This window comes from Bos taurus, chromosome X, assembly GCF_002263795.3.
Source record: "Bos taurus isolate L1 Dominette 01449 registration number 42190680 breed Hereford chromosome X, ARS-UCD2.0, whole genome shotgun sequence".
Lineage (NCBI taxonomy): Eukaryota > Metazoa > Chordata > Mammalia > Artiodactyla > Bovidae > Bos > Bos taurus.
The window spans coordinates 19,829,643-19,855,804 of record NC_037357.1 but is presented as its reverse complement, the minus strand read 5'-3'; the positions used below and the strand labels follow the sequence as shown (position 1 = coordinate 19,855,804).

The 26,162-nt window shown below is 40.5% G+C and overlaps 1 protein-coding gene across 1 annotated transcript in view; it reads left to right on the top strand.

Annotated features, from left to right (window-relative positions):
• Positions 1 to 24,105, top strand: part of LOC112445177 (MAP7 domain-containing protein 3-like) — a 35,478-nt gene extending 11,373 nt beyond the window's left edge. Inside the window, 12 exon segments of the mRNA XM_024988771.1 lie at positions 3,622 to 3,717; positions 8,960 to 10,134; positions 10,679 to 10,809; positions 11,073 to 11,281; positions 13,442 to 13,571; positions 15,323 to 15,458; positions 16,368 to 16,472; positions 17,489 to 17,542; positions 19,042 to 19,144; positions 20,186 to 20,375; positions 21,505 to 21,776; positions 22,486 to 24,105. Coding sequence (XP_024844539.1) covers positions 3,622 to 3,717; positions 8,960 to 10,134; positions 10,679 to 10,809; positions 11,073 to 11,281; positions 13,442 to 13,571; positions 15,323 to 15,458; positions 16,368 to 16,472; positions 17,489 to 17,542; positions 19,042 to 19,144; positions 20,186 to 20,375; positions 21,505 to 21,776; positions 22,486 to 22,493 — 2,609 coding nt within the window. The 3' untranslated portion in view covers positions 22,494 to 24,105.
• Positions 24,106 to 26,162: the final 2,057 nt, after the last annotated feature.

The window sequence follows — 26,162 nt, the reverse complement described above, 5'->3', positions numbered from 1 at the left end:
CCACGTCCTCTGCGTTGGCAGGCAGACTCTCCACCACTGTGCCACCAGAGAAGCCCCTTGTTTCTTGGTTTGTGTACTAATGGTATCAGATGGGTTTGTTGGGCTCAGGTAGCCCAACAGCTATGAAATATATTTTGACCCAAAGACATTGCCATTAAGTGACACAATAATTTATTTTAGAATTAATCCGTATTCTGTCTAACCTAAAACTGAAATCCGGTTTTCCAGAAACTAGAGTAGTGCATTCAATTTCCGTTAAGATTCATGAATATTACCTAATTTAAGAAAAATAATAGCATATATATAGCAGTGGACAGGTTAATCTGCTTCATACATATGTAAAGTTGACAAGCAAGTTACCTTCCTATTTTATAATTAAGACCCCAAGAAATTCAGTGATTTCCATTCCACCCTGCTCTTCTGTGGTTTATATTTTGGTTATCTGATCATAATTTTCTGGTCATTTGATCATAATTTTAAACTGTACATTCCACTAACAAGTCTGTGTTTTTCCTCAAAGCAAATAAAGTGGTTTTTAACTGTTAATGAGACAGTATTTCTAAGCTCTACTTTACAACTCTTTGTAGAGGTAATGCAGCGCTCTTTAAAATAAAACTTACCTACTGCAGATACTTCAAATACATTTTGCTCCTGGTGTTTGCCCTTTTAATTAGCACTCCTTAGTTTCTTGACCAGGAATTGAACATGCACCCTTGGCAGTGAAAGCGTGGAGTTCTAACGACTGGACCACCGGGGAATTCCCTAGCATTCCTTATTTAAAAAAAAAAAAATCTTTACCTGAGTGTGTCAGTGACCATATCTGGCTTATACTACGTGGTGCTTCTCACTGATAGTTGGAATGGATTAGATAACCATACCCATCAAAAAAATCCTTTTTCTTTCCAGAGAAAAAAACAGACATGATCTTTGCAGGAAAAAGACATGGTAAACATATTGCACTTCATTCTCTCAAACTTGGCTGTAGAAAAGATATACAATTTTTGTACCTGGTGAATTGAAACAAAGGCATAATTTTAGTTTGAATTAAAAATGTTTCTTTTGTGTTATTAGGTGTCTGAGCATTTTTTGAGCATGCTGATTGCTCTAAAATTCCAGTGTGGAAAAAAGATTCTGGACATCATTTAAAGCATATATTTAGTTAATTGTAGCAGTGGTTAACTTAGTGGGAAAGATTTCCATTTTTGTCTAAATATATGCTGAAAAAGGATTTTTTGTTTTGTTTATACTTAAATTACATCATTTGTACTTTTAGAACTCTTAAAATTTTCAACAATGAACTTGAGAGATCATTCGTTATTTGTCAGTTTTGACGCATCTCATTTTCTCTTGTAATAAATAGTCCAGCAGAAGTTGATCCACTTTCCGTCATTAACCTTAGTATGCTTTTCCAGAGCACTTTTACATATAGCCCAGGTTCATTCATAGATTAATATGGGAAGATTTTCTCTAGCACCTTGCTTATCATATAATAAAATTAATTTATTATTCACAAAACTCAATCCTTTAGAAAAATTAGATAACATTCATTGCAATGTCATATTTGTATATTTTCATTTTATTTTAATTGTTTCACAAGTGTTGACCCTGTTTTACTATCTAATTGATTGCAGGAATTAGCAAAGATTTCTCCACAGACATTTCTTAATTTTTATTATAGTGAGCAAACGCTAGTGTGTTTTCATTAATATGTGTATCTGCTGTATTCATGAAACATGTAAAGAAAAGGGACAGGTGATGACTTTCAAGTTAGTAATGAGTTCAAGTGCAATGAAGAAACAATTCCAAGTAATTTTTTAAATGATATCTTTACTTGTTTTTAATCCAAGAAGGTATGTGTGGAAGATACTTTATGAAATAACTTGCTTTATAGTATATTCCTCTAAGTCACTTCAGTCATGTCCGACTCTGTGCGACCCCATAGACGGCAGCCCACGAGGCTCCCCTGTCCCTGGGGTTCTCCAGGCAAGAACACTGGAGTGGGTTGCCATTTCCTTCTCCAATGCATGAAAGTGAAAGTGAAGTCACTGAGTCGTGTCGGACTCTTAGCGACCCCATGGACTGCGGCCCACCAGGCTCCTCCGTCCATGGGATTTTCCAGGCAAGAGTGCTGGAGTGGGGTGCCATTGCCTTCTCCATTATAGTATATTACACACTCTGAAATGATTAATGCTGTAATTAATGATTCCACGGAAAATAAAATCAATATTTTCACTGGCTTACCTTTGTAAAATCCCTTCAAACTGAAATAAAACCTGTTCAATCCAGAGAGATGAACATTTCAAACTCAAATGAATTTCATAGCTTGCTTTATATTTTCATTTTTTAAAAAATATGTTTGGCTGTGCTGGGTGTACTGTATGCAGGATCTTAATTCCCTGACTAAGGATCAAACCCTCGCCCTCTAGTGAAAATACAGCCTTAATCACCAGGGAAGTTCCTAAATAGCCTTTCTTTAAATCTTGACTGATTCAAATAATCTGTTTTTCTTCTACTCAGTGCTGACTTACCATAAATTCACACTATTTTGTCATTTCTTGCAATGTGATAGTAAGGGATAGGTGATCTCATCACATGATCGAATTGATTACATTTCTGTGGATTGTGCTGTGCAATTACATTATCAGTTCTAGAATTTTCAAATGATGCTACATTATCAGTATTTAATCTATAGCTCCCCAAAAGAATTCTTGTTTTCTTCTTTTGGCCACTCACCTTGTGGGATCTTTGTTCCCTGACCAGGGATTGAACTCTTGGCAGTGACAGCACAGAGTCCTAACTCATGAACCGCCAGGGAATTCCCCAAAGGGTTCTTCTTTAAACAGACTTCCATCAGTATTCTGAGCCGGAATACTTAAAGTGAAATGGAAGTGTCTACACAAAAGGGATTATTTTCCCATATGACTAGTTTGGGTTGCTAACACTGTGACATCTGTGCCAAATATTAATTATCATTTTTATTTTAAAAATACTAGTTGAGAGAATTCCTTGGCAGTCTGGTGGTTAGGACTCGGTGCTTTCACCTCTTTGGCCTGGGGTTCAATCTTTGGGGAACTAAGATCCTGCAAGCCATGCAGCGCAGCCAAAAAAAATAAAACTCATTAAAACTAAAGTGTATAAATTAGTTTAGTAATAGATGTCATGGACTGTGTCTAAAATTATACATTGTGTATTCCTAATTTGGGAACTTTGATATTGTCAGTCAGTATGAGACATTTTCTTTATTATTTCCTAGATAATTTTATTTCTCTTTGGATAACTTACTTAAAAGAGTAACCTGGTTTTAACTTTGGGCATGTAAAATCTCTTCATAATACTTGAAATTAAAAAAAATTCTTACAAGGAAGAGTAGTGAAGATAAAAAAAAATGTTTGGGAAAAAGGAGTGGCTCACTCCTGAAGGAATCTGTTTGTAAACAGCTTGTAAATAGTAATGTTCCTGGACTTCTCTGGCGGTCCACTGGTTAAGACTCCATGCTCCTAATGCAGGGGGTGCGGGTTCAATCTCTGGTTGGGGAACTAAGATCCCACATACTATGTGGCATGACCAAAATTTTTTCTTAATTTTCTTAAAAACTATGATTTCTTTGCCTTTGTTCTCCAGAAACACCAGAAAAGAGACGAAGTTCATCTTTGAATAGAAGATGTAGCAGACTGCATTCATCTACAGAAACAGAACAAATAGAAGAAAAACGATCTGGTTAGTTATTTCTAAGTGCCAATCTTCACTGGTGGTTTAAATGTGTTATGTTTATGTCAACATTCAGCTGCTTGAGAAGCCATTCCAAAACACTGGAAGCCAAAATATCCCTTCTTTAACTAAAAAATATACTTTGGTGACATGCTTATTTGGCTGAAGCTAGAAGAATCTCTTTATTATTATTTTTTGCCTTTTCCCAAAACTGAATTTTATTGGAAGGTCTGGTTCTCATTAAGTGTCGTACAACAATAAAATATGTAATTCTGCCATGAAGCAGAGAACCAGACCATAGAATGTTGGTATAGATAGATTTGTCCTGAGGCACTTCATTCCTTCGAACATTTCATTAGTTCGTATGTAGAAAGTAAAGGGAAAGTGAAGTTGCTCAGTTGTGTCTGACTCTTTGCAACCCTGTGGACTGTAGCCTACCAGGCTTCTCCGTCCATGGGATTCTCCAGGCAAGAATACTGGAGTGGGTAACCATTTCCTTCTCCAGGGGATCTTCCTGACCCAGGGATCGAACCCAGGTCTCCTGCATTGGAGGCAGACGCTTTAACCTCTTAGCCACCAGGGAAGCTCTAAATTACTGGCCACATTTTGAACTTCAGAGATTTGCTGCTTCACAGCATAATCCACATCTATCCTTTGGGGGTGTTTTCACTGCTGATCATTACACACAAGATTTCAAAATTATTACTGAAGTACTTGTTTATTTAAAGTTGTTTCTGACACCTTTCCCTTAAGTTTTCCCTATTAAACATGATAGTTCCTTTTTGTTTCATAACAAACTGTTCACTTACAGAAGATTCAGGTCACATCCTATTAAAACAAATGTCACTGTGGCAGGGATCTTCATGAACTTAAAAATTGGAGCAAGCTATTTACAGCAAGATTGACTTAATTCACTCAGTCCCTGGGAGCTCGTGGCAATGAACTTGACAAATGTGACTGTCAGTGACATATACCTGGAGGAATCCATGTCAGAGTGCTTTTGTCATTTATAACTTTTTTCTCCACATGTGAGTTTCTCCATAGAGACTCCATACATTGGGTATGGTAATAGATACATTACCTGGATCCCCGCATTGGGATTATTGTGGTATGCTGGGCTTCTGCCTGTCTATTCAGGTCCTATCTTCCCTAACAGTGCAGTCCCGTCAGGTGGCAGTGTTTGGTCCTGTTATGTACGTGTGGTTCTCAACTGCCTCTGCTTTTAGGCTGGGATACTTATCATTTAGAGCAGTTCACATTGCTCTTTCTTGCTTTCTTCATTTATTTGTGAGACCTCAAACTGAGTCCTTTCTGTTTGTTCTCATCATTTGGTTTGTTAGCTATGTACCTCTCTTTGGGAGAATACTTTAATTGGTTGCATGCTCATCCCAACAAAAGTGTCAGTAGCCAGGAACAAAGTACTGCTTCATTAGTAGTTTAATAGCAATAATCCAGGTAATAAGCATAGGATAGAGTGCCTGAAACTGTTAGCATTTGTGCTTAAAAAGTAGGTTTTATCACTTAGTTTTTTACAGAAAGGCATAAAAATAATTTGAATCAATACTTTGCAAATGAGTAAGTCTGCACAACATTTTATGTTGCATATTTATTTTACGATGGCAAACTGGGGTAGTTATCAGGGTAATTTATAGGATGAGATAAGGAGTTTCGGTGGTTGTTAAATTTTAAAACCGTGGGTTTCTTGACCTGTGCTTAAATATATCAGTATTATAAAAAGGGCTGGATTTTAGGTACATAGAAAAACCTAAATAATATCAAGAGAGAAAGCCAACCTTTTTTTCTTAAAATGTGGAAGAATAACATTGAGTGGCTCTTTAGCTTTTAATTAAGAACATAAAGATTGTTAGTAAAATAGGGACTTCCCTGGCAGTCCAGTGTTTAAGACTTTGCCTTCCAATGCAGGGGGTCCAGGTTTGATCCCTGTTCGGGGAGCTAAAAATCCCACATGCCTTGTGGCTAAAAATTCCAAAACATAAAACAGAAGGAATATTGTAACAAATTCAGTAAAGACTTTAAACATGGTCCATGTAAAAAAAAAAATGTTTAAAAGAAGATTGTTGGTAAAACAGATTTTCAGGGTTATGGGTCACATATCATGTTAAATATCCCTCTTGGTAGTAAGTCCTCAGTCATAGAGAGCTCTAATGCATTGTTCCCATTTTCTCCTTTTTCCCTCCACTTTTTCCTTTCCAGAATATATCCCGCCCCCTTTCCTTGTTTTTCGGTCAACATCCATATGATTAGTGAGCCAAAGTGCTGTCATAGACTTTGTAGCGCAGCTTTATTTCTCTTGATTCGAATTCCTGACTTTGCTTCTGCCTAGTTGTATGTGTGTCAAATTATTTTCTGCCCATCTCTCCCCAGTGTGTTGTGGGGTATTCTAATTCAGTTGGGTTCAATTCAGTTGCTTACTGTGTCTGACTCTGCAACCCCATGAACTGCAGCACGTCAGGCTTCCCTGTCCATCACCAACTCCCAGAACTGGCTCAAACTCATGTTCATCGAGTTGGTGATGCCATCCAACTGTCTCATCCTCTGTCATCCCCTTCTCCTCCTGCCTTCAGTCTTCCCCAGCATCAGGGTCTTTTCTAATGAGGCAGTTCTTTGCATCAGGTGGCCAAAGTATTGGAATTTCAGTTTTAGCATCAGTCCTTCCAATGAATATTCAGGATTGATTTCCTTTAGGATTGACTGATTTGATCTCCTTGCAGTCCAAGGGTCTCTCAAGAGTCTTCTCTGACACCACAGTTCAAAAGCATCAATTTTATTTATTTAATCGGTTGTGTGCTCATCCCAACAAAAGTGTCCTTTTTTGACATCATTCAGACTCATGCTTTCTTTATGGTCCAACTTTCACATCCATACATGACTACTAGAAAAACTGTAACTTTGACTGTATGGACTTTTATCGACAAAGTAAATGTCTCTGCTTTTTAATATGCTGTCTAGGTTTTTCATAGCTTTTCTTCCAAAGAGCAAGTGTCTTAATTTCGTGGCTTCAGTCACCATCTGCAGTGATTTTTGGAGCCCAAAGAAAAGAAAGTGTGTCACCGTTTGCATTGTTTCCCCATCTATTTGCCATGAAGTAATGGGACCTGATGCCATGATTTTTGTTTTTTGAATGTTTTAAGCCAGCATTTTCACTCTCCTCTTTCACTTTCATCCAGAAGCTCTTTAGTTCCTCTGTACTTTCTGCCATAAGGGTGGTATCATCTGCATATCTGAGGTTATTGGTATTTCTCCCTGCAGTCTTAATTCCAGCTTGTGCTTCATTCAGCCTGGCCTTTAGCCTGACGTACTCTGCGTAGAAGTTAAATAAACAGGGTGACAATATACAGCCTTGATGTACTCCTTTCCCAATTTGGAACCAGTCCGTTGTTCCATGTCTGGTTCTAACTGTTGATTCTTGACCTGCATACAGGTTTCTCAGGAGGCAGGTAAGGTGGTCTGGTATTCCCATCTCTTTAAGAGTTTTCCATAGTTTGTTGTGATCCACACAGTCAAAGGTTTTAGTGTAGTCACTGAAGCAGAAGTAGGTGTTTTTTTTTCTGGAATTCTCTTGCTTTTTCTGTGATCTGGTGAGTGTTGGCAGTTTGATCTCTGGTTCCTCTGCCTTTTCTAATTAGAATTCTAATTACTTTTTAAAATATGTTACTCCCATCACAAATCTCAATGGTTTGTCTTAAATTTCTTTAGCTATTAGAAATCTAGTTATTATACTTTTATTTTCTGTAGCACAAACTGTTAACGTTAAACAAGTGATTAGGCACATACAGGTATGTAAGTAAAATGCTTTCTCTGCCAAAAGTGAGGAACTGAAAAATAGCTGAGTCTTTTTGGTATATTTACCAAGTCTTAAAAAAGCTCCCATCAAATACCTTTTTAAAAATATTTAGGGACTTCCCTGGCAGTCCAGTGGTTAGGATACTGCACTCTCTCTGCCCAGGCTGTGGGTTCGATCCATGGTCAGGGAACAAAGATCCCACAAGCTGCATGGTGAGGCCCACACACAAAAAAAGTGTATTTTAAAGTAATAAATATTTAAACCAATAAATATTTAGTGAAAAAAAATTTAATGTAATTTCCTGTTATCCCAGTACTCACTGATAACTGAATATTTGCATTTATATATTTTTAATAAAGTGCAGTCATAACCTGCTTTTGTTTAGATTCAAAATATACCGTTTTCTGTGTCCAAAAATAGCGTATTATTACTCTTAATGACTGCCTTAGTATAGTCCAAATTTTGTGTTGGCTATTTAGATTATATTTTCAGTTGTTTCAGTATTATAAACAATGCTGTATTAAGTAACAACATACATACTCATTTTTTAATTTAATTTTCTCTTAAGGATAACCTAAAAGTGAAATTGCTGGAACAAAGAATATATAGTTTTCAGAGTGGCTTTTGATACACTGTTGCCAAAATGCTTCCATGGAGCATGTGCCAATCCCCCAGCCTAGTTCCCAACATTAGTATTATCGCTTTCTTCCATCTAACTAGTACCAGATACTATAATTTTTTCCATTTCTTAAGCTAAAAATATTTAGATTGTTAAAACTGGAAGAGACCTTGGAGATCCAGCCCATTCTGATTACTGTGTGTTAGTTGCTCAGTCATGTCTGACCCTTTGCGACCCATAGACTGTAGCCCATGGGGCTCCTCTGTCCATGGGATTTTCCAGGCAAGAATACTGGAGTGGGTTGCCATTTTCTCCTCCAATTCTGATTACTGTCTTACTGCAGTTTTTAGTATGGGTGAGAAGATGCTCTTGTTTATACTCTATCTTAAAATAATCATATATAGAGTGTCTTATGTAATCACCTGTAATGGCAAAATCCCTGGCCCTGGTGACTTTGTTTAGATTACTTTTTATAAGTGTCCAAGGTTTTGTAATTGTCTATGAAAATCATTCTGAACTATAGTGTGATTAAAATAGAAATGCTTGTTGCAGACATCAGCTTTGGAGAAGCATCTTATTTTCATCTAGAGAGCTCTGTTGCTTTCACAACGCTTCTCTTTTAGTGGTAGTGCCTCTGAAGTACCAACTTTGAGATGTTTCTGCCTTGTGTCTGTGATCCATTTCACTAAACATATCTGTATGGTGTGTAATCCCTGTGATTTCCTAATAAACGACTGATTTTGTTTTTATACTGCTAATGGTACATTTCTGTCTTGTCAAATTTCTACCTGTGTGGAATTTCACTCTTTGTTCTCACTTATCCACAGGCATCCACAGTGTAATCCAGTATGTAAACATCCCCCTGCTTAGGCATAGCAGTGATGAATTGAAGAGTACCATAGTGCCTCGCCAGTCAACAGCGGTGATGCCTTTCCAGGAGAAGGTAGAAATACCTTCCAAGACTAGTGTGGGAGTGGCCCCCAAGGCAAGTGTGGAAGTGCCCCCTGAGGTGAGCGTTGAAGCACTCACCAAGGCAAGCTTGGATGAATCCCCCCAGGTGAACGTGGAAGCACCCCCTGAAGTGAGTGTGGAAGCGTTCCCAGAGGAGACCATGAAAAAACACCCCAAGGTGAGTGTGGAAACATTCCTGGAGGCAAGCATGAAAGAACACCCTGGAGTGAATGTGGAAGCACTCGCAGAGGAGAGCATGAAAGAACACCCTAAGGTGAGAGTGGATGCACTCCTAGAGGTGAGCATGAAAGAACACCCTGCAGTGAGTGTGGAAGCACTCCCGGAGGAGAGCATGAAAGAACACCCTGCAGTGAGTGTGGAAGCACTTGCAGAGGAGAGCATGAAAGAACACCCTAAGGTGAGAGTGGATGCACTCCTAAAGGTGAGCATGAAAGAACACCCTGAGGTGAGCGTGGAAGCACTCGTGGAGGCGAGCATGAAAGAACACCCTGCAGTGAATGTGGAAGCACTCGCGGAGGCGAGCATGAAAGAACACCCTAAGGTGAGCGTGGATTCACTCCCAGAGGTAAGCACAGAAGAACACCCCAAGGTGAGTGTGGAAGCACTACCAGAAGTGAACATGGAAGGACCCTGTGCAAATGTGGAAACATCACCTGAGACCAGTGAGGACCTATCCCTTGAAGCGCATGTGGGTCCATCCCCGGAGGTGAGCATGGACTCATCCCCAGATGTGAGTGTGAACCCATCTCCTGAAGTGAGCATGGACTCGTCCCAGGAGGTGAGCACGGAAGCATCATCTGAGGCTAGTGTGGACATATCTCCCGAGGCGAGCATGGTAACACTCCCCGAGGAGAGTGTGGAAACATCCCCTGAGGAGAGTGTAGAAGCGTTCTCAGCGGCAAGCATGGATGCACTCCCAGAGGGGAGTGTGGAGGTGCTCCCCAAGGAGCCCACGAAAGGGCCTTCTGAGGCAAGTGTGGAGGCACCCCTGGAGACCTCCCCTGAGGTGACCGTGGAAATATCTTCCAAGGTAAAGTGAAAGATTCTCCACAGGTTCGACAAGTGCCTTTCATTGACAGATTTTCTATTAAAATCTATATTTTTTGTTGTATAGATGATGATGGGTCAGATTTCACAACATGCAGCATTCTATGATAAAATATATTCACTTTAATGATTTAAAATTATCTGATACTCATTGTCTCAGAGTTTCCCCCCAAAGTTGGAATAATAGATCATTTTTAATAGAAGGGATAAAATATAGTGGTTTATATGAATTATGTTTCTAAACTCTGAAGGAGTGTTTTTGAGAACTATCGCAGAGGTCAGTTAGGCTTTACAAATAAAATTAAGTTTTGAAGTAAAAGAATTATTTTAAATTATTTCTATGACCTGTTTGAATTGTATAATATAAAATGTTAGTCTGGAAGAATGAATGTCTGTACCTAAGTCTCATGCATGAAAGGAGAATTGGGATTTTAGGAGCATTTTATTCAGAATTTTTTTCTTTTGAAAGGGCAGCCACAAAAGGTAATACTAGTAATTTTTTTATATGATCATATTGATTGGTTCAGAAATCAGAAATGGACGAACAGCCCTCAAACCCTATTACCAAGAAGCGCATACCACCATCGCAGATACCGTGTTATAGATGGTCATCATCTCCTACAAGAAGGTGGCGTCCACCATCTCCCATCAGTGCTAGGTAAGTAGCTTATTTGCAGCTGTTCCTGATACATGTTTTACCAGGATAAACCTCGCATCAGTGTTTCATAAATAATGTAGTATGCATGGTAATGAAAATATAAAGGGAAAAGCCTTTAAAAATTAATTTACCTTTTATCTATTATAAAATATCGTATCATGATGTCAAGACATTATAGTGTGTGAAATGGTACAGTAAAAATCAGTACATATATATTATAAAGTCATACCAGACTTCCTCCATTAACTGTTTCTTTTTCCCAGTAGGCAAATTCAAAAGAATTGCCCCCCGTCACCTTCACCCGGCACGTCAAAACAATCGACACAGTTTTGTTTTTCCTATAAAGTAATTCCTACGCAGCGTACTGTATTTGCACAAAATGCATTAGGTACTATGGGAATGAAAAGCAAAGCCGTTTCTAACACCATTAACAACTCTGAGGCTCCAAGCCAAAAGGATATGATCTGTGAAGGTGAGTTCCTTCACTAACAAGTTCATTTCAGCCACCAGAAAATCTCAAGGTAGTCTGGGAACTGTCACTTTATTCCCCAGTTCAGAGAACTATAGGAAGCAAACTTTATTTAAAATAAAGAGCATTGCACCAGTCACACTGGCACAATGCTTGTTTTTTCTTGCTGCAACTTCTTATTTAGCCCCATTTTTGGAACTGATGTTTAGTGTGTACAGATGGGTTGGATGAATGCCATGGTCTAGATGGTCCCTGCAGTTCCTTCCAGCTCTGATAGTGGATGGCCCTTAGGTATTTTCCATCCTTGGAGACAGCACATCCAGCCGTTTGTAGCTGAGCAGGTTTCCATCAGGAGCTGTAGGGTAGTTTTTATGCATAGACCGTAACATGTGTCAGGTCTGTATGTGGGTTCTAAAAAATATACTGGTTTTTTGACTATCACGTGCATTCTTTTTTTTTAATTGAAGTGTAGTTGATTTCAAATTTTGTGTTACTTTATGGTAAACAGCAAAGTGATTCAGATACACATGTATAGATACTCCTTTTCATATTCTTTTCCATTATAGGTTATTATAAGATACTAAATACAATTCCCTGTGCTTATGCTCAGTCCAAATGAGGTATAAATCTTTTATTTTTCTTTTTTGGCCATGCTGCACAGCTTGGGGGGATCTTAGTTCCCCAACCAGGGAGTGAACCCAGCAGTGAAAGCAGTCAAGTAGGACCTTATTGTTTATTTTGTATGTAGTAGGGAGACGGCACTGGCACCCCACTCCAGTACTCTTGCCTGGAAAATCCCATGGACGGAGGAACCTGGTGGGCTGCAGTCCATGCAGTCACAAAGAGTCGGACACAACTGAGCGACTTCACTTTCACTTTTCACTTTCATGCATCGGAGAAGGAAATGGCAACCCACTCCAGTGTTCTTGCCTGGAGAATCCCAGGGATGGCGGAGCCTGGTGGGCTACCGTCAGTGGAGTCGCACAGAGTCAGACATGACTGAAGTGACTTAGCAGCAGCAGCAGCAGTGTGTATCTGCTAATCCCAAACTCCTAATTTATCCCTTCCCCCCTGCCTTCCCCTTTGGTAACCATAAGTTTGTTTTCTATGTCTGGGAGTCTGTTTCTGGTTTTTTTTTTTTTTTTAATTGAAATATAATTGATTTATAAGAATTTTCCACAGTTTGTTGTGATCCAGAGAGTCAAAGGCTTTAGCATGGTCAATGAAGCAGAAGTATAGGTGTTTTTCTGGAATTCGCTTGCTTTTTCTATAATCCTCCTGCATTACTTAATTTTAAATACACTTATGAATTTTGCTTTTTGAAGGAATTCCACAGTGAATTCTTTGTAACATAAACAGTCTTTTTATTATGATTTATTTATTCCTGATTTCTTAAAATCCTCATTTTCATATGTAGTTTATTTAAAACAAATTTGTCACATGAACTAAAATACTATGCCTCCATGTGGTCACCTTATTTTACTGATAGTCTTGCTTTCTTTGTTTATCCACAGTTAGCCACTTTATGATCAACCAAATATATTAACATACTGTTATCAACACTTAGTGAAATAATATTTATTTAATAAAAATGATGCACAATTTTCAGAATGTATGCTGGATATATTTTTGTTTAATTGACTTAAGATTTGTACACTTCAGGGAATTCCCTGGTAGTCCAGTGGTTAAAGACTAGGTGCTTTCACTGCGCGGTTCATTCCCTGGTTGGGGAACTAAGGTCCCCTAAGCTGTGCACCATGGCCAAAAAAGAAAAAAAAATTTATACCTCATTTGGACTGAGCATAAGCTTATCTTCCTCCGTATTCAGTACATCTTAATTTTTTTCCATAGAGGTAATTTAGTCAGGTATCTCAAAACAGCTAAACCAAAGCAGGAACACATTATTTCTTTTGGGGACAAGTAGTTGTTAAAAGTTAACAGAATGGTACTTCTGTTGGTGGCTTGGGGTGGCCATGAGGGCATAGGAATTGGGCTTTTGAACAAAAGCTATTAAATAAATCATTTATAGTTTATTTATACATTTTATATCATGGACATACTGTTGTTTTTTTTTAACATTGCACATTGTCTTGCACCTCTTTATTGGACATAGAGGCAGTAGGTTCGCTAAACCTAACTGATTTGCATGTTAATTTAAACTAGAGTCTGGTAATAAAGGCACACCAGGACCTAAGAATGCTGAGGAGGCAACAAAAATTTTGGCAGAAAAACGACGCCTTGCTCGTGAGCAAAAAGAAAAAGAAGAAAGACTACAAAAAGAGATGGAACAAAGGTTGGCACAGAATCATCCTTTCTATACAGTAAATCTTGGTTGGGACCCAAATTCTGAAAGTCATGCTTTAAGTTAGATGTATATAAATTCTCAGAGTAACTGACTTTTTCTTCAATGTGAATCAGTGTGGGGAACATTTCAAGCAGACAGGACGCTAGCATAGATGAGTACATGTTCCTCTTTAGTCTGCCTGTGTCATGTGCTCTTTTTTTTTTTTTTGTCATGTGCTCTTGAGGTGTGCTGTAAAGATGCATAAAGAGATTTGCACTCACGTCAAGGGCCTAGCCCTCAGCAGTAGCACCTGAGTGATCATCCAGGACTGTCGCTGTTGGCATTCACTGGTGTCAGCCCCTTTCTTTATTTCAAAAGTCCTTTATAACTTTAGAATTTGTAAACCTGTTTATGAATAAGTTGCATACATCGTGACCCTTTCCTCCTAAATACTTCCCTGTATACTTCCTAAGAAGAAAAGCATTCTCTGATGTAACCAGGGTATTAATAACTAAAATCAGGAAATTTATTATTTTATTTTCTAATCCAGGGTCAACATACAATTCAGTTTGCTATTTGTCCCGGTGACAGTCTTCTTTTTAAAGGTTTTTAAAATGACAATTCTTTCTTAAAAGTTAACATGTGTGTAATAGGAAACTAAAAAACACAAGAAGCAAAAAACAAAGTCATCCATAATCACAAGCGGTTTACCTTTTGATGTGTCCTTCTACCAGTGACATACTTTATATGATCTTTTCAGTTCAGAATTCAGTCCTTAAACAGTTAATAAAAAATAATATATACACACACATAGAGACAGTAACTGGTAAAGCAACTTTGCTTGAAACTTTTTTGTAAGTTTGAAATGAAAAAGTTATCCCCCCAAATTTGTAAACTTGGAAAAGATACTTCCTTATGTTTTACTGGGTTTCCAATGACCTGCGGGCTGCAAATGTCACATACAGGTGTGGGCTGCTGCTGCTGCTGCTGCTAAGTCGCGTCAGTCATGTCCGACTCTGCGACCCCATAGACGGCAGCCCATCAGGCTTCCCCGTCCCTGGGATTCTCCAAGCAAGAACACTGGAGTGGGTTGCCATTTCCTTCTCCAATACAGGTGTGGGCTACTTCAGTCTAAAGGTCTCTTGATCTTTGAACTCGAGGCCCATTTGATTTGGGTCCCTGTAATGTAAACCTCTGTCCACAACCTGCAAAGAATAATGACTGATGTTGTTTTTAACTATTATTTTTAAATCACAGTCATCCTTTCCATGTACCTTATATGGGTTTGGGAGAAAGGAAGAGACATTTTGAATAGCAAAAAACCCTATAACTTGAAGAATATTATTTATTAGTTCATGTAAACAGAGCTAGTTTCACATTAAAAACCCTGAATACCAGTCATTTTGATTGGACTTTCCTCCTCTGAGCACCACCAGACCCGTCTGTAAATTCCCTCTCTCACACCCCCATGTGAGATCAGGTGTGAGCATATGTCTAGTGCAGTTAAGAAGGAGTGATTATATGTGTGTGTGTGTGTGCGCGTTTGTGTTTTAAGATGCAAAGTAGCCCACTACTTGATAAAAATCTTTGTCTTCTCAAAGGCTAGTTCCCCCTATTTAAATAGGTGAAATTATGCACATCCTGTGGAATAACAAAATGTAGGGAATCTGGTGTAAATATAAATTGTATTACTATACACAAGCAGCTTCACTATAAAACTGCACATAAAAAGAATTATTATTTCATTTCATTTTCATCAGGAAAATGAAAGATGTAGCAAAGAAAGTGGATGATGGTCAAGAAGACGAGTTTTCAAAATTTGGAGATGGACAACAACCAAAGGAGATGAAGAAGAGAGAGAGTCAGGAGCAAGAAGACCAAAAAGTAGAACTCCAGGTTTGCTGGCTCTCCCTGAGAACCAGATTGTAAAATTCAATAGAAACCCAAAGCAAAAGTCTGTTTATCCAAGAAAGAAAATGGCCAGATGCTGCATGCTCTGGTTGCATTTTTACATTATGGTCTAGCTTTTACCCAGTGTTGCTGTCAGTCCTCCGTTACCATTAGCAGAATCCTAGGATTTTTCCAAGTGAAACAAAAGCAGAAAGCAGCAAATTACAGACCATCAGTCCTCTAGTTTAAATACATAAATATTACAGGTTGGCTTCAAGAAATCCAGATTGCTCGCAGAGATTAAATATCCTGTGTGATATTTCCCAATCGTGCATTCTGTGGTGACATACCTGCACCCCCTAACAGATCAGATGAAAATTGTGAATCCTCAGCAATTCACCAATTAGAATGTCTCACTAGTGTAAGTTAAATCACCTGGTAAACCCCAAAACTGAGCTCAGACAATATTCAGCTTAAATTATTATTATAGCCTAATTTATATAACAGTTTTAGTGTGTCACTTATCAAAATCAGTTATATGTTTCATAAATGACTATGCATTTGCATTCCTTGAGAAAGTATCTTTAAGAATACTCTTGGTGCTTTTGAAGTGTAAGACTTGGCTCCTGGTACCTGTGTCAGTGGAAGACTACACAGTCACATATTTCAAAATGATAGTGGTCTGACAACCTTGAGGTCCTGAAGGGGATTAACATGCCTTCTAAATCTCTAGCCATAATAGTTAGCCTAGTTCTGTACATTTTTGCTAACACTTTGAAAACTGATGATCCATGAATGTTATATATATGACTCTCAATCCAAAGGTTACATTTTATTTTGGATAACATCTTACTGTTGCATTGTTGTCATTCAGATAGATTGAGAGTCAGTGATATTTTTATACAAATTTCCTAGAAAAGTGATGCCAAAATAAAAGCTCAGGAGGAGGCTGACAAACGCAAGAAGGAGCATGAGAGGATTATGTTACAGAATCTGCAGGAGAGATTAGAAAGAAAAAAGGTATGCCTCTTCTCTGTTGGGGGGATTTGATTCTTTGTTTAAAACAATGTTGGGCACATGGTTCCAAACTATGTTTTTAAAAATGACAAGTGATATGCTAGCTGGGGTTGTTTTTCCTCTGTACTCTCTCATCTTAGGATCTGACCCCTTCTCCCTAGAATGGGCTCCTCTTAATAACCGTAGTTCTTCCTTGTGGACCACTGATGACCATCACAGGGATGTCTCTCTACAGCAAAGCTCCTTTGAACAGAATCCCTTGGGTCATGGTAGGGGTTGGTAGAAGTTTGAGGTTTTTGTTTGTTTGTTTGTTTTTTGAGTTTTTTCTAAACTGTGCTGGAAATTGGAGCAACTGAGCTTGAAGAAGCAGAAGGTGTAGGCTTCTCAGAGAGGCCAAGGTGCAGGCTCTTTGTAAGGTTGGACTTTAATTTGTGCAACCCATGTGTCTCCTCTGGGAGCAAGGAAGACCTCAGACCAGGCTGAGGGACTTCCCGGCCTCTCCAAAGGGAGATCAGTAACCTTGAGGAGGCCAGAGAGCTAGAGCTCTCCTTACCTTCAGGGAAGAAGGGAACTCTTAGCCTTCCTGCATGTACTCCCAGTAACAAAACCCATGACAGCATTGCATCTTTGAGGTGCATTCTTTTCATTAACATCAGCTTCACTCATGGTCTGTTTAGACAAAAATCATGTTCACAAGTTCTGATTGGTTTGCAATAATATGTGCTTAATCTAGTAATAAATTTTCACGTTGGCAAAAATCAGGAGTGAGAAGTCATATGGATTTCTGTGTTAGGGTAACAAGTACACCTGTCACCATTCAGAGTGTTTTCTAGATGACCGACTGTGAAACTGGGCTTGGAGGAAAGTGCCCACCCAGCTGCTGGCTCAACATCTTGCATTGACTTTGGCACAGACAGCAGTATTGTCTGCTTCTGGAACACAAAAATAATCAACTTCTTCAGGACCAGTGTTTTGTTTTTAATGTTTTCATGTTTGAATTTTATTTTTTTAAAAAATAGAGAATTGAGGAAATTATGAAGCGGACGAGAAAGCCAGATTCGAATGCCTCAAAGGTAGTCTGTGTGTTCCTACTAGCAGTGTATAAGAATTCCTGTTGTTTTACATTCTTGCCAACTTTTTAATTTTTGCCAGTCTGTGGTGCTAATGAAATAACATTTCACATTTCCTTGATAATTAAAAAGGTTGAGCATGTTTTTTCCCATCTTTAGTTAGCTTTCATGTTTTTTCTTGTATGGAATGCTTTGTTTAGTCTTTTGCCCAAAACTTTCTGGCTGACTTATCTTTTTCTTACTTATTGGTAGTTCTTTAAATGTTCTAGATACTTCTCCTTTCTTGCTTGTATGTGTTGCAAATACCTTCTCTCAGTTTGTGGCTTATCTTTTCTTATTGCTGTTTGCTGCTACATAGATGTTCTTGATTTTTCACATCATGGAATTTATCAGTATTCTTGGATGACTAATGGAGTTGAGTCCCTTATTGGCCATTTGGGGATTCACTTTGGTGAAGTGTCTTTTCAAGTCCTTTGCCCCAGTTTCTATTCAGTCACTCGCATTCTTCCTACTGATCTGTGGGAGAATTTACAAGTTCTGCTTCTGAGCCCCTTGGATATTTGTACTGCAGGTATCAGCCCCCAGGCTGTAGTTTGCCTCACACTCTCATAATGTCCTTTGATGAACTGAAGCTTATTTTAATGAACTCAAATTTAGCAGTGTTTTTTCTTTTATGGTTAGTGCTTTCAGGGTCTCTCATAAGTATTTGTTTATCCCTCCCCCCAACGTCTTGTCTTTTGATGGTTTGCATTCTTCTCAGATCTTTTGGGGGGCTTCCCTGGTGGCTCACTGGTAAAGAATCTGCCTGCCAATGCAGGATATAGGTTCAACCCCTGGGTGAGGAAGATCTCCCAGAGGAAATGGCAACCGACTCCAGTATTCTTGCCTGGAGAATCCCAAGGACAGAGGAGCCTGGCAGGCTACAGTCCTGGGCTTGTGAAAGAGTCAGACACAACTTAGCAACTAAACAACAGATCTTTTATCCCCAGATTCTGTGTTCTTTACCATCTGAGCTACAAAACTGATATTTTGCCTATTTAAAATTGCCTAGTTGTGGTCATTCACATCATTATGAAAATTTAGAATAGAAATGTCATTTCTGAAAAGTGATGGCAATCACCCTCTCAGAGAGCAGGTAGCACATTGGCTTGAGAAGTCCTGCCTCAAGCAGCAGCCAAGAACATTTTAGCCGTGGCACCACCTGAGCTTAGGGCTCCAAGGAGGCAGAGCCTTTACACCATCCCAGAGCTGTTGTCCCTTGGCTCCCATTCAGGGAAGTCTGCCATTTTTGGCTGTCTTTCCATAGCTGAAAGACAAAACTTGGGTCACCTGTCCTGTCCTCTGTAGATTCTTGGGGCTAAAGAGGTTAGATTTCTTTTTTACCTTTTAATTGAAATGACAAAAGTTAGCAATCAATCCAGGCGTGAAATCTACGTTCTCTGAAATAACTGTCAGGATGATTGAATGTTAGATGCAATCATGACTTTCTTCTCTCATTGTAGGCTACAGAAACACTGAGCAGTGATGCATATGAGGAGGATGAGGCAGATGATGAGGACGAGTCAGAAAGTGACGGTGATTCCTTTGATGACGTGCATCCATCAGGTTTGCTTGCCTTTTGAGTTCTGTTCATCACCATTTAGGAGCTAGACTGTGTAGGTTCATCCAAACTTCCTCTGCTTGTGAGCTGTTTGACTTTGAGCAAGTTACTTAACCTCTCTGTGTTCAGTTTTCCTGTCTGAAAAAGGGGAAGCTTATATTGTTCTCCTGGGATGGGCATGAGATTGCAGTGAGATCCCAAAGTACTAAGAATGGTGCTTGACACACAGTAAACTCTTAATAAATATTAGCTGCTACGACAACTGTTCTTTTGTTTTGTGCTGAGAGACTGCAGATGGCAGCTCTTTCTCAGCTCAGTGTGAGGCTTACTAGCATCTCACAGTTCAGGACCCTGTGTGGCATTCATGACTGACCACAGGTAGAATGCCACTCCCTGCCTCACAGGGAGAAAATGAGGATCCTGGCGTTCTGTGAGTGCCCCTAAGTTACATCGTTGAGTCTCATTCCCTAGTGAGTGTGAACCACAGTAATGGCATTTGAGAAAACACAGTTTGTCCACCCTTTATGTCTTAGTGGGTATCAGGCACATGGGAACCCTGCTAGCTACTGGGGCCTCAAGGAACCTTAGCCATTGGGGAGCCAGACATGAGCCAGATGGTGGTGCTGCCACATGCTGGTTGCACTAAAAGAATTTAGGCCAGAATGTCACTAGAACAGAGCAGCAGGAGCAGCAGAGGGGTAGGCTGGGCCTTAGGCCATTGAGAAAGGTTCAGATCAGAGGTGAGACTAAAATGAGAGGGTCGTCGGAAAGAGGGAGAAGAAGCACGGAGCCGTCCTGCCCTCTAGCCACCATTACCTCCTGGCAGAGGGGAGAGGGCATGTTCCTTCAAGGTGGCCCTTGGTGCTTTCAGGGCACAGTGGGCTTTTGGCCTGACCCTGCCTCCCCAGAGTCCTGCCTCCAGACAACTCCTGTCTTCCAGGTAGACATCGCTTGCCCAGACTGGCAGGCTCACAGCCTTCACTTTGCTTGTCTTTCTTGTTGAAACTCCAATTTTAATCTTGCTGCTTTTCTTTTTTTCCCTCTAGCTACTATAAATGGCGTGGATTCATCCCCAAAACCAAAAACACATGTTAAAAATGTGAAGAACACTAGCAAGTTTTTAGATGTGACTTCTAGCCACATCCATAAAGAGACAAAAGCATTTTTAAATACTGACATGAAAACCTTCAGACAAAAAGGAGTGAAAGACCCATTGAATCAGACAAAGAGTACCAGGTGAGTCACTCAGAGTTCATCAGAGTACACCTGGGAGGGGTTATGAGTGGCATCCTCAGAAGGATGCACAAGGTTACTGACTGAACTCTTAGTTTGTCCCAAACACTATGTCAAGTGCTCTACTTACAGGAACAAACTCAGTAAGGATAAGCATCCCCATTCTTACAGACTCGAAGACTGAGGCATGGGCTTCCCTGGTGGCTCAGTGGTGAAGAATCCGCCTGCCAGTGCAGGAGACATGGGTTTGATCCTTGATCCGGCAGATCCCACCTACCATGGAACAGCTAAGCCCAGGCACCACAATTATTGAACCTGTGCTCTAGAGCCTGGAGGCCACAGCTAATGAGCCCCACTTGCCACAACTACGAGGGTGTGGCCCTTGCTCACCGCAACTAGAGAAAAGCCTGTGTAGCAACAGAGATCCAGCACATCTAAAAAATAAAAGTATTTTTTAATGAAAGAAAACTGAGAAATGGAGAGATTATGAGCCTTATTCAACCCAGCATCCCACAGTTCAAGGGCAGAACGTAAATTCAACCCAGAAATACCTGATTGCATTCTGAGTTTTTATTCACACTGGTTAATGTTGTCTCATACAATCAGGGAAGGGGACGTTGAGTGACTGCAGTATAACAGACATTTTATCTGTCTAAATTCCCATTGCAACTCTGGGCATGATATTAAAGTCCTCATTGTACATTTGGGAAACTGAGGGGCAGAGATAAGGTCAGAAGAACAGGACCAAATTCTTAGAAAGGAAGGCTCATTGGGTGATTGCCTGAAAAAGAATGTTACTTGCCACTGAGGAAGGATATCTGGGAGCCATTTTATAGTGTAACCTTGAAAGTGACATCACAGTTTCTGCCATAAATACCACCATTTCAGAAGTGGAAACTGATTTTTTTTTTAAATCCCAGAGACCAAATAACTCAGATAATTCATGATCTAGCTAAATTTGACTTGAAGGTTAAACTCTTCTAAACTTCTTCAGTTATTTCTATCATCAATTTTGTGGACCACAGTTATCCTCGAATTTGAGTTTTAGTGTATTAAGAAAATAATAAAGCTTCTGTCAGGCAAAGCCTTGGTTTGGGGACAATCAGGATTATAACCAAATATCTCGTTCCAGATCCTCCACCAAAAGACCAACCAACCGAGCAGCAAAAACTGGAAAGGCGGAAACCAGCAGCACCATGCGGCCTTCCAGGAGTTCACATTCAGAGGTTCAGAAGTGGGTGTGTGACCGAATCATCAACTTCTCAAGAGAGACAGAACCACCTGTGTCCAGTTTCCCTCCTGAGAGCCCAAAACTCCAGCTGAGAGGCTCCGTGACATCCTGCCTGAGTCACCAGCCACCTATAGACAACAAAAACAGAAGCAAATCTGTGCCAGCTCCATCAGGTAAGGCCCTCTCCTGTTTCCACTTCGTTTGAAAGGTAGTTGACCTTCAACCCTCCTCTGTTTCCAGCTGTGCCAGGGCTTGGCACCGTGTAACTTTGGAGGTGAGGGAGAAGACAGTGGTGGGTCTAAAACTAGGTTGAAGAGCCCCTCATTAAGTTAGTTTTGAGAACATTCATGACATGACCAATTGTTAATACACAGAGTAGGTTCATTTCAGACAGTGGACTCCTCTGCACTCCTGATCCACTGGCTGCTCTGCAGCACACAGATCATTTAGGGCGGTGGTGGTGGTGGTATAGTCGCTAAGTCATGTTCAACTCTTGCAACCCCATGGACTGTACCCCGCCAGGCTCCTCTGTATGTACATGGAATTCTCCAGGCAAGGATACTGCAGTGCATTGCCATTGCCTTCTCCAATTTAGGACAGAGGGTTGGTGAATTTTTTGGAATTAGTCCCTCAGCTTGTGTTTCCAAAACCAAAAGGCCTTGGTTTTTCTTTCCTTGAGAAGCTCTGTTTGAAATTGAGAGGCAGCTTCAACCCATTTGGAGGTTGGGGAGCATTTATAAGAGCACCAGTATGGCAGCAACTTGGGGTGGGGGGCCTGCTGCTGAGGGTCCCAGGCCAGCCTCAGTGTGGGGCAAGAATCCACTTGGTATGGAACCAGCATCTTCACTAATAAACGTTTCGTTTCTTTTTCCCTCTGGTCAGATATGTAAACCTCGTCCAGCCTAGAAGAGAATCCATTCTTCACTCTGGATTTTGACCTCCGGGCCCACCTTTCAAAATTTCTCTGCTTCCTACATGAACCCAGCAAAGAAAATGACTCAAAAAAAATCATCTTAACATATCTCAGAAGATGCTCATATCATCTTGAGTCTTGCCCATAAGCAAGGGTTCTGAGTAAAGAGTCATTTTATTTTGCTGTAAAAATCTCCATTGTCTGTCATTCTTGTATTTTCATGCCAACACATTTGTGTATCAAATGTGTCTTTATAAAATGTTCACTCTTAAGCATATATAAAATGCTAAGAGAATCTTACGCCAAAAGAAAAGTTTTTTGTCAGTACCTATTTGAAATCTTAAAATCATGTTTACTGCATTTAACAGTTACATTTGTTTTTGTTGTTTAGTCGCTGAGTCGTATCTGACTCTTCCAACCCTATGGACTGCAGCCCACCAGGCTCCTCTGTCCATGGGATTTCCCAGGCAAGAATACTGGAGTGGGTTACCATTCCCTTCTCCAGGGGATCTTCCTGACCCAGGGATCGAACCCATGTCTCCTGCATTGGCAGGCAGATTCTTTACCGCTGAGCCACTAGGGCAGCCCCAACAATTGCTTTAATTTAGCAATAAAAACTCACATTCAGTCTGGTAGAGAACATAATGGGTCTTAAGGGTCTCAAGATTCCTCACACAAGTTTCGTTGGATTGTTCTTAATATACAAAAACAGAAAGTTGCAAGATAGAGTGAATCACATTTTATCGTTAATGTATGTTTGTTTTTAACTCTGCCATAGTCTGCCGGTCCTGAGCACAGACACTGGTACCTTCAAATGCTGGCGGTCCTAGAAGGTGTAATTTTTTTTTTTTCATCTTTCCTGCTTTTGTCAGCATTTCATTTTGGAAGTACATATTGAGGTTTATAAGAACATGTTATTTCTATTGTGTACATAAGGCAGTATTTGGCTGTTGTCTGATGGGGTATGTTCAATTCCTCGACATGTTTACCGTGTATAATCTTTTTCTGCTTATGTTCTCCAGGCCTGCCATTCAGTATACACTCAGGCTTGAGATGTGGAACCAAAATTTGTTTGCCGGCTGCAAGTGTGTAAAGGAGCAGTGTTTTTCTTTGGTCCCCGCTGTAGACAAGCACATACACAGTGGACATGCACACACGTATACGTACACACAGGTGTACACAGAATGTATGTTTCCTGAAATCCACTGAATCATGCTTAAACGATTGACTAAAACTTGAATTCAGATTGGTTGTCCTGATGCTAATGAGTTTCCTGGTGGATCACAAATAGCTGGAAGCAGGCCCATCTTCCTTTGTAGCCACCAGTCTTGAATTAGTAAAAGGAAGTAGTTATTCTTTCTGATTCCCTAGTTCTTTGCTATTCAGAGTACTGTTACCTTTGTTATAGATCAGAGCTTGGTGCCTTAGATTTTAAAACTTTATATACACAATCTCTTTTATATAAAAGGCAGAGGCAATCATTGTAACAAAATGTGTTTCTGATATTTTTCTGCACAAATTTCACACGTTGAAACACTGTTAAACCTTCATATGTGTGCTCTATGCAATAAACTTTGCAGGTAAAGCGAGTTTTCTTCATGTTTAATAGCACAAAATGTACTGAAGGCGGTATAAAGGTGACACCAGCTTGTAACCGAGCCGTGAACACAGGCAGGCGGTGTGTTCGATGAACAGTAATCACATCGTCTGGTGCCCCTCTGCAGCCACTTGGTGGTTCGGCCCTGTGCTACCGCGTGCGACATTAAGATAGGAATTTCGAACTCTGCTTTGCTCCCTGCACCTGTTTCAGTGCTTGTTACTCCTGCCTGTGATGGCTCTGACTTATATTTGAGGCCAGTAATTAAAGTATCTTTCTTTTTACTGTGGAAAAATGTACGAGTGGCATTTAGTACATTTAAAATGTGAAACTGTCACTGCTATCTAGTTCCAGAATGTTTTCATTACCCTAAAAAGAAACCCGGGACCCTTAAGCAGTCACTCCCCATTCCCCCCTGTGCATTCCTTTTCAAGCTCACATCTGGTGCTGGCCACACGAAAACACAGTTGCTTTTGACAGTCTGCGCAATGGGCTCTGGAGTCACTGTGCTCCGTTGCCCGCACGTGACATCACTTCAGGACATCACTGTTACTGTGTGTGGCAAACCGCCATTTGGATCTGCCCATAAATGTTTAGCTTCTACTCTGGAACATGTTCCACTCCACTGGGTTTTGTGTTGGATAAAGTGGCAGTCCTTTTTTATCCCCGATCTGTTGGCATCTGGTGCTTTGAGAATAGTGGCAGCCGTTCCCCACTTGGCATTCCATGCCAGGCCATGCAACTAGGATTGCTGAACCAGGGCATTCCTTGGTATGCACGCACCTAAAACACCAATATAGCACCCTCCTGACAGCTCTGAGGTGTTGACACTGACCCAGCCTCCACACTTGGCATAGGCTGGTGTCTCTGGGGATACACCGGTCACCTCACGTTTCCCTTGCTCTCTGGAAAACCTTTTTTTTTTTTTTTTCTGGAGAACCTCTTGGTGTCCACTCCCCTGAGCAATAGGCCCCTGGCCTCTCCCAGTGTCACCCCTCTCCCCTCCCTCGTGTGCAGTGAGCTTGCAACAGTTTCAATCCCCAACAACCACAAAAATGCAGTAAGGACACTGGAAAGGATGCTGGACAAGTCTGAAGACCTGAATCCCAGCTGAGGTGGCTACCGCCCACCAGGTGACTGCACACGACACGGACCTCTGAGCCCTCTGCTGTGGTGAGTTGGAGGCTGGGCTCCAATCACTGAAGCCTTCAGTTCTCAGGAGTCACTGACTCCCTGTGGCAGGAGCTAGAGGTTGAGAATGGGCAGGAACTGTAGCAGCAGCTGGTGCCAAGAAGCACAAGCTGAGGCAGACTGTCCAGCATGTCTCATCAGGGAATACCCAATAGGCCCACCTCCACCCCCACTGTCCACAGGCCTGGTTGGTTGCAGACCACTTTGACCTCCGTCTCCCTTCCCACCAGTCTACTTTTGACTGTTCCTGGATAGGCTTGTCTCATAATTCTCAGACTGTTTGTAATAACCGTAGTTACATGTTCTATATGCCAGGTACTTTAGAGGCATCATTTTTAAACCCTCACAACAACCCTGTGAAGTGGGTATTCATTTTTACCTAGGACACAGATTCCGTGGAGGTGGTATTTATTCAATGTTAAACAACTAGAAAGAGGAAGATCTGGTGCTCAAATTCAATCTGATTCTAAAAGTCTTTTGGCTTTTGTGGTGGGTAATATACTATCTTTGGTGGCTAGAGATAAAAATAATTGCTAATGTTTGTGAATGGTTTCCTTGGATGTTGCTTTCTTGCGTGCCAGTCGGTTGCCATGCTTAATAAATAAGCATTGTATAATCATGTAATGTGCATGTGACTCTGCAAGGTAGGAATTCTGTCTTGTTTTACAGGCGAGGAAGCCAGCTCAGAGAAGTTAGGTGACCTGCCCAAGGTCTCATACTTAGGAAGTGGCAGTGCAGCCAGGATTGGAATCCAGGCAGTATGGCTGCAGAATTTACCTTGTTACCGAAAAAGTAGATTATATTCTTGATAACTCTGATCCCCCTTCATTATGAGGAGAAGAGGGTTCTTGCTGAAAA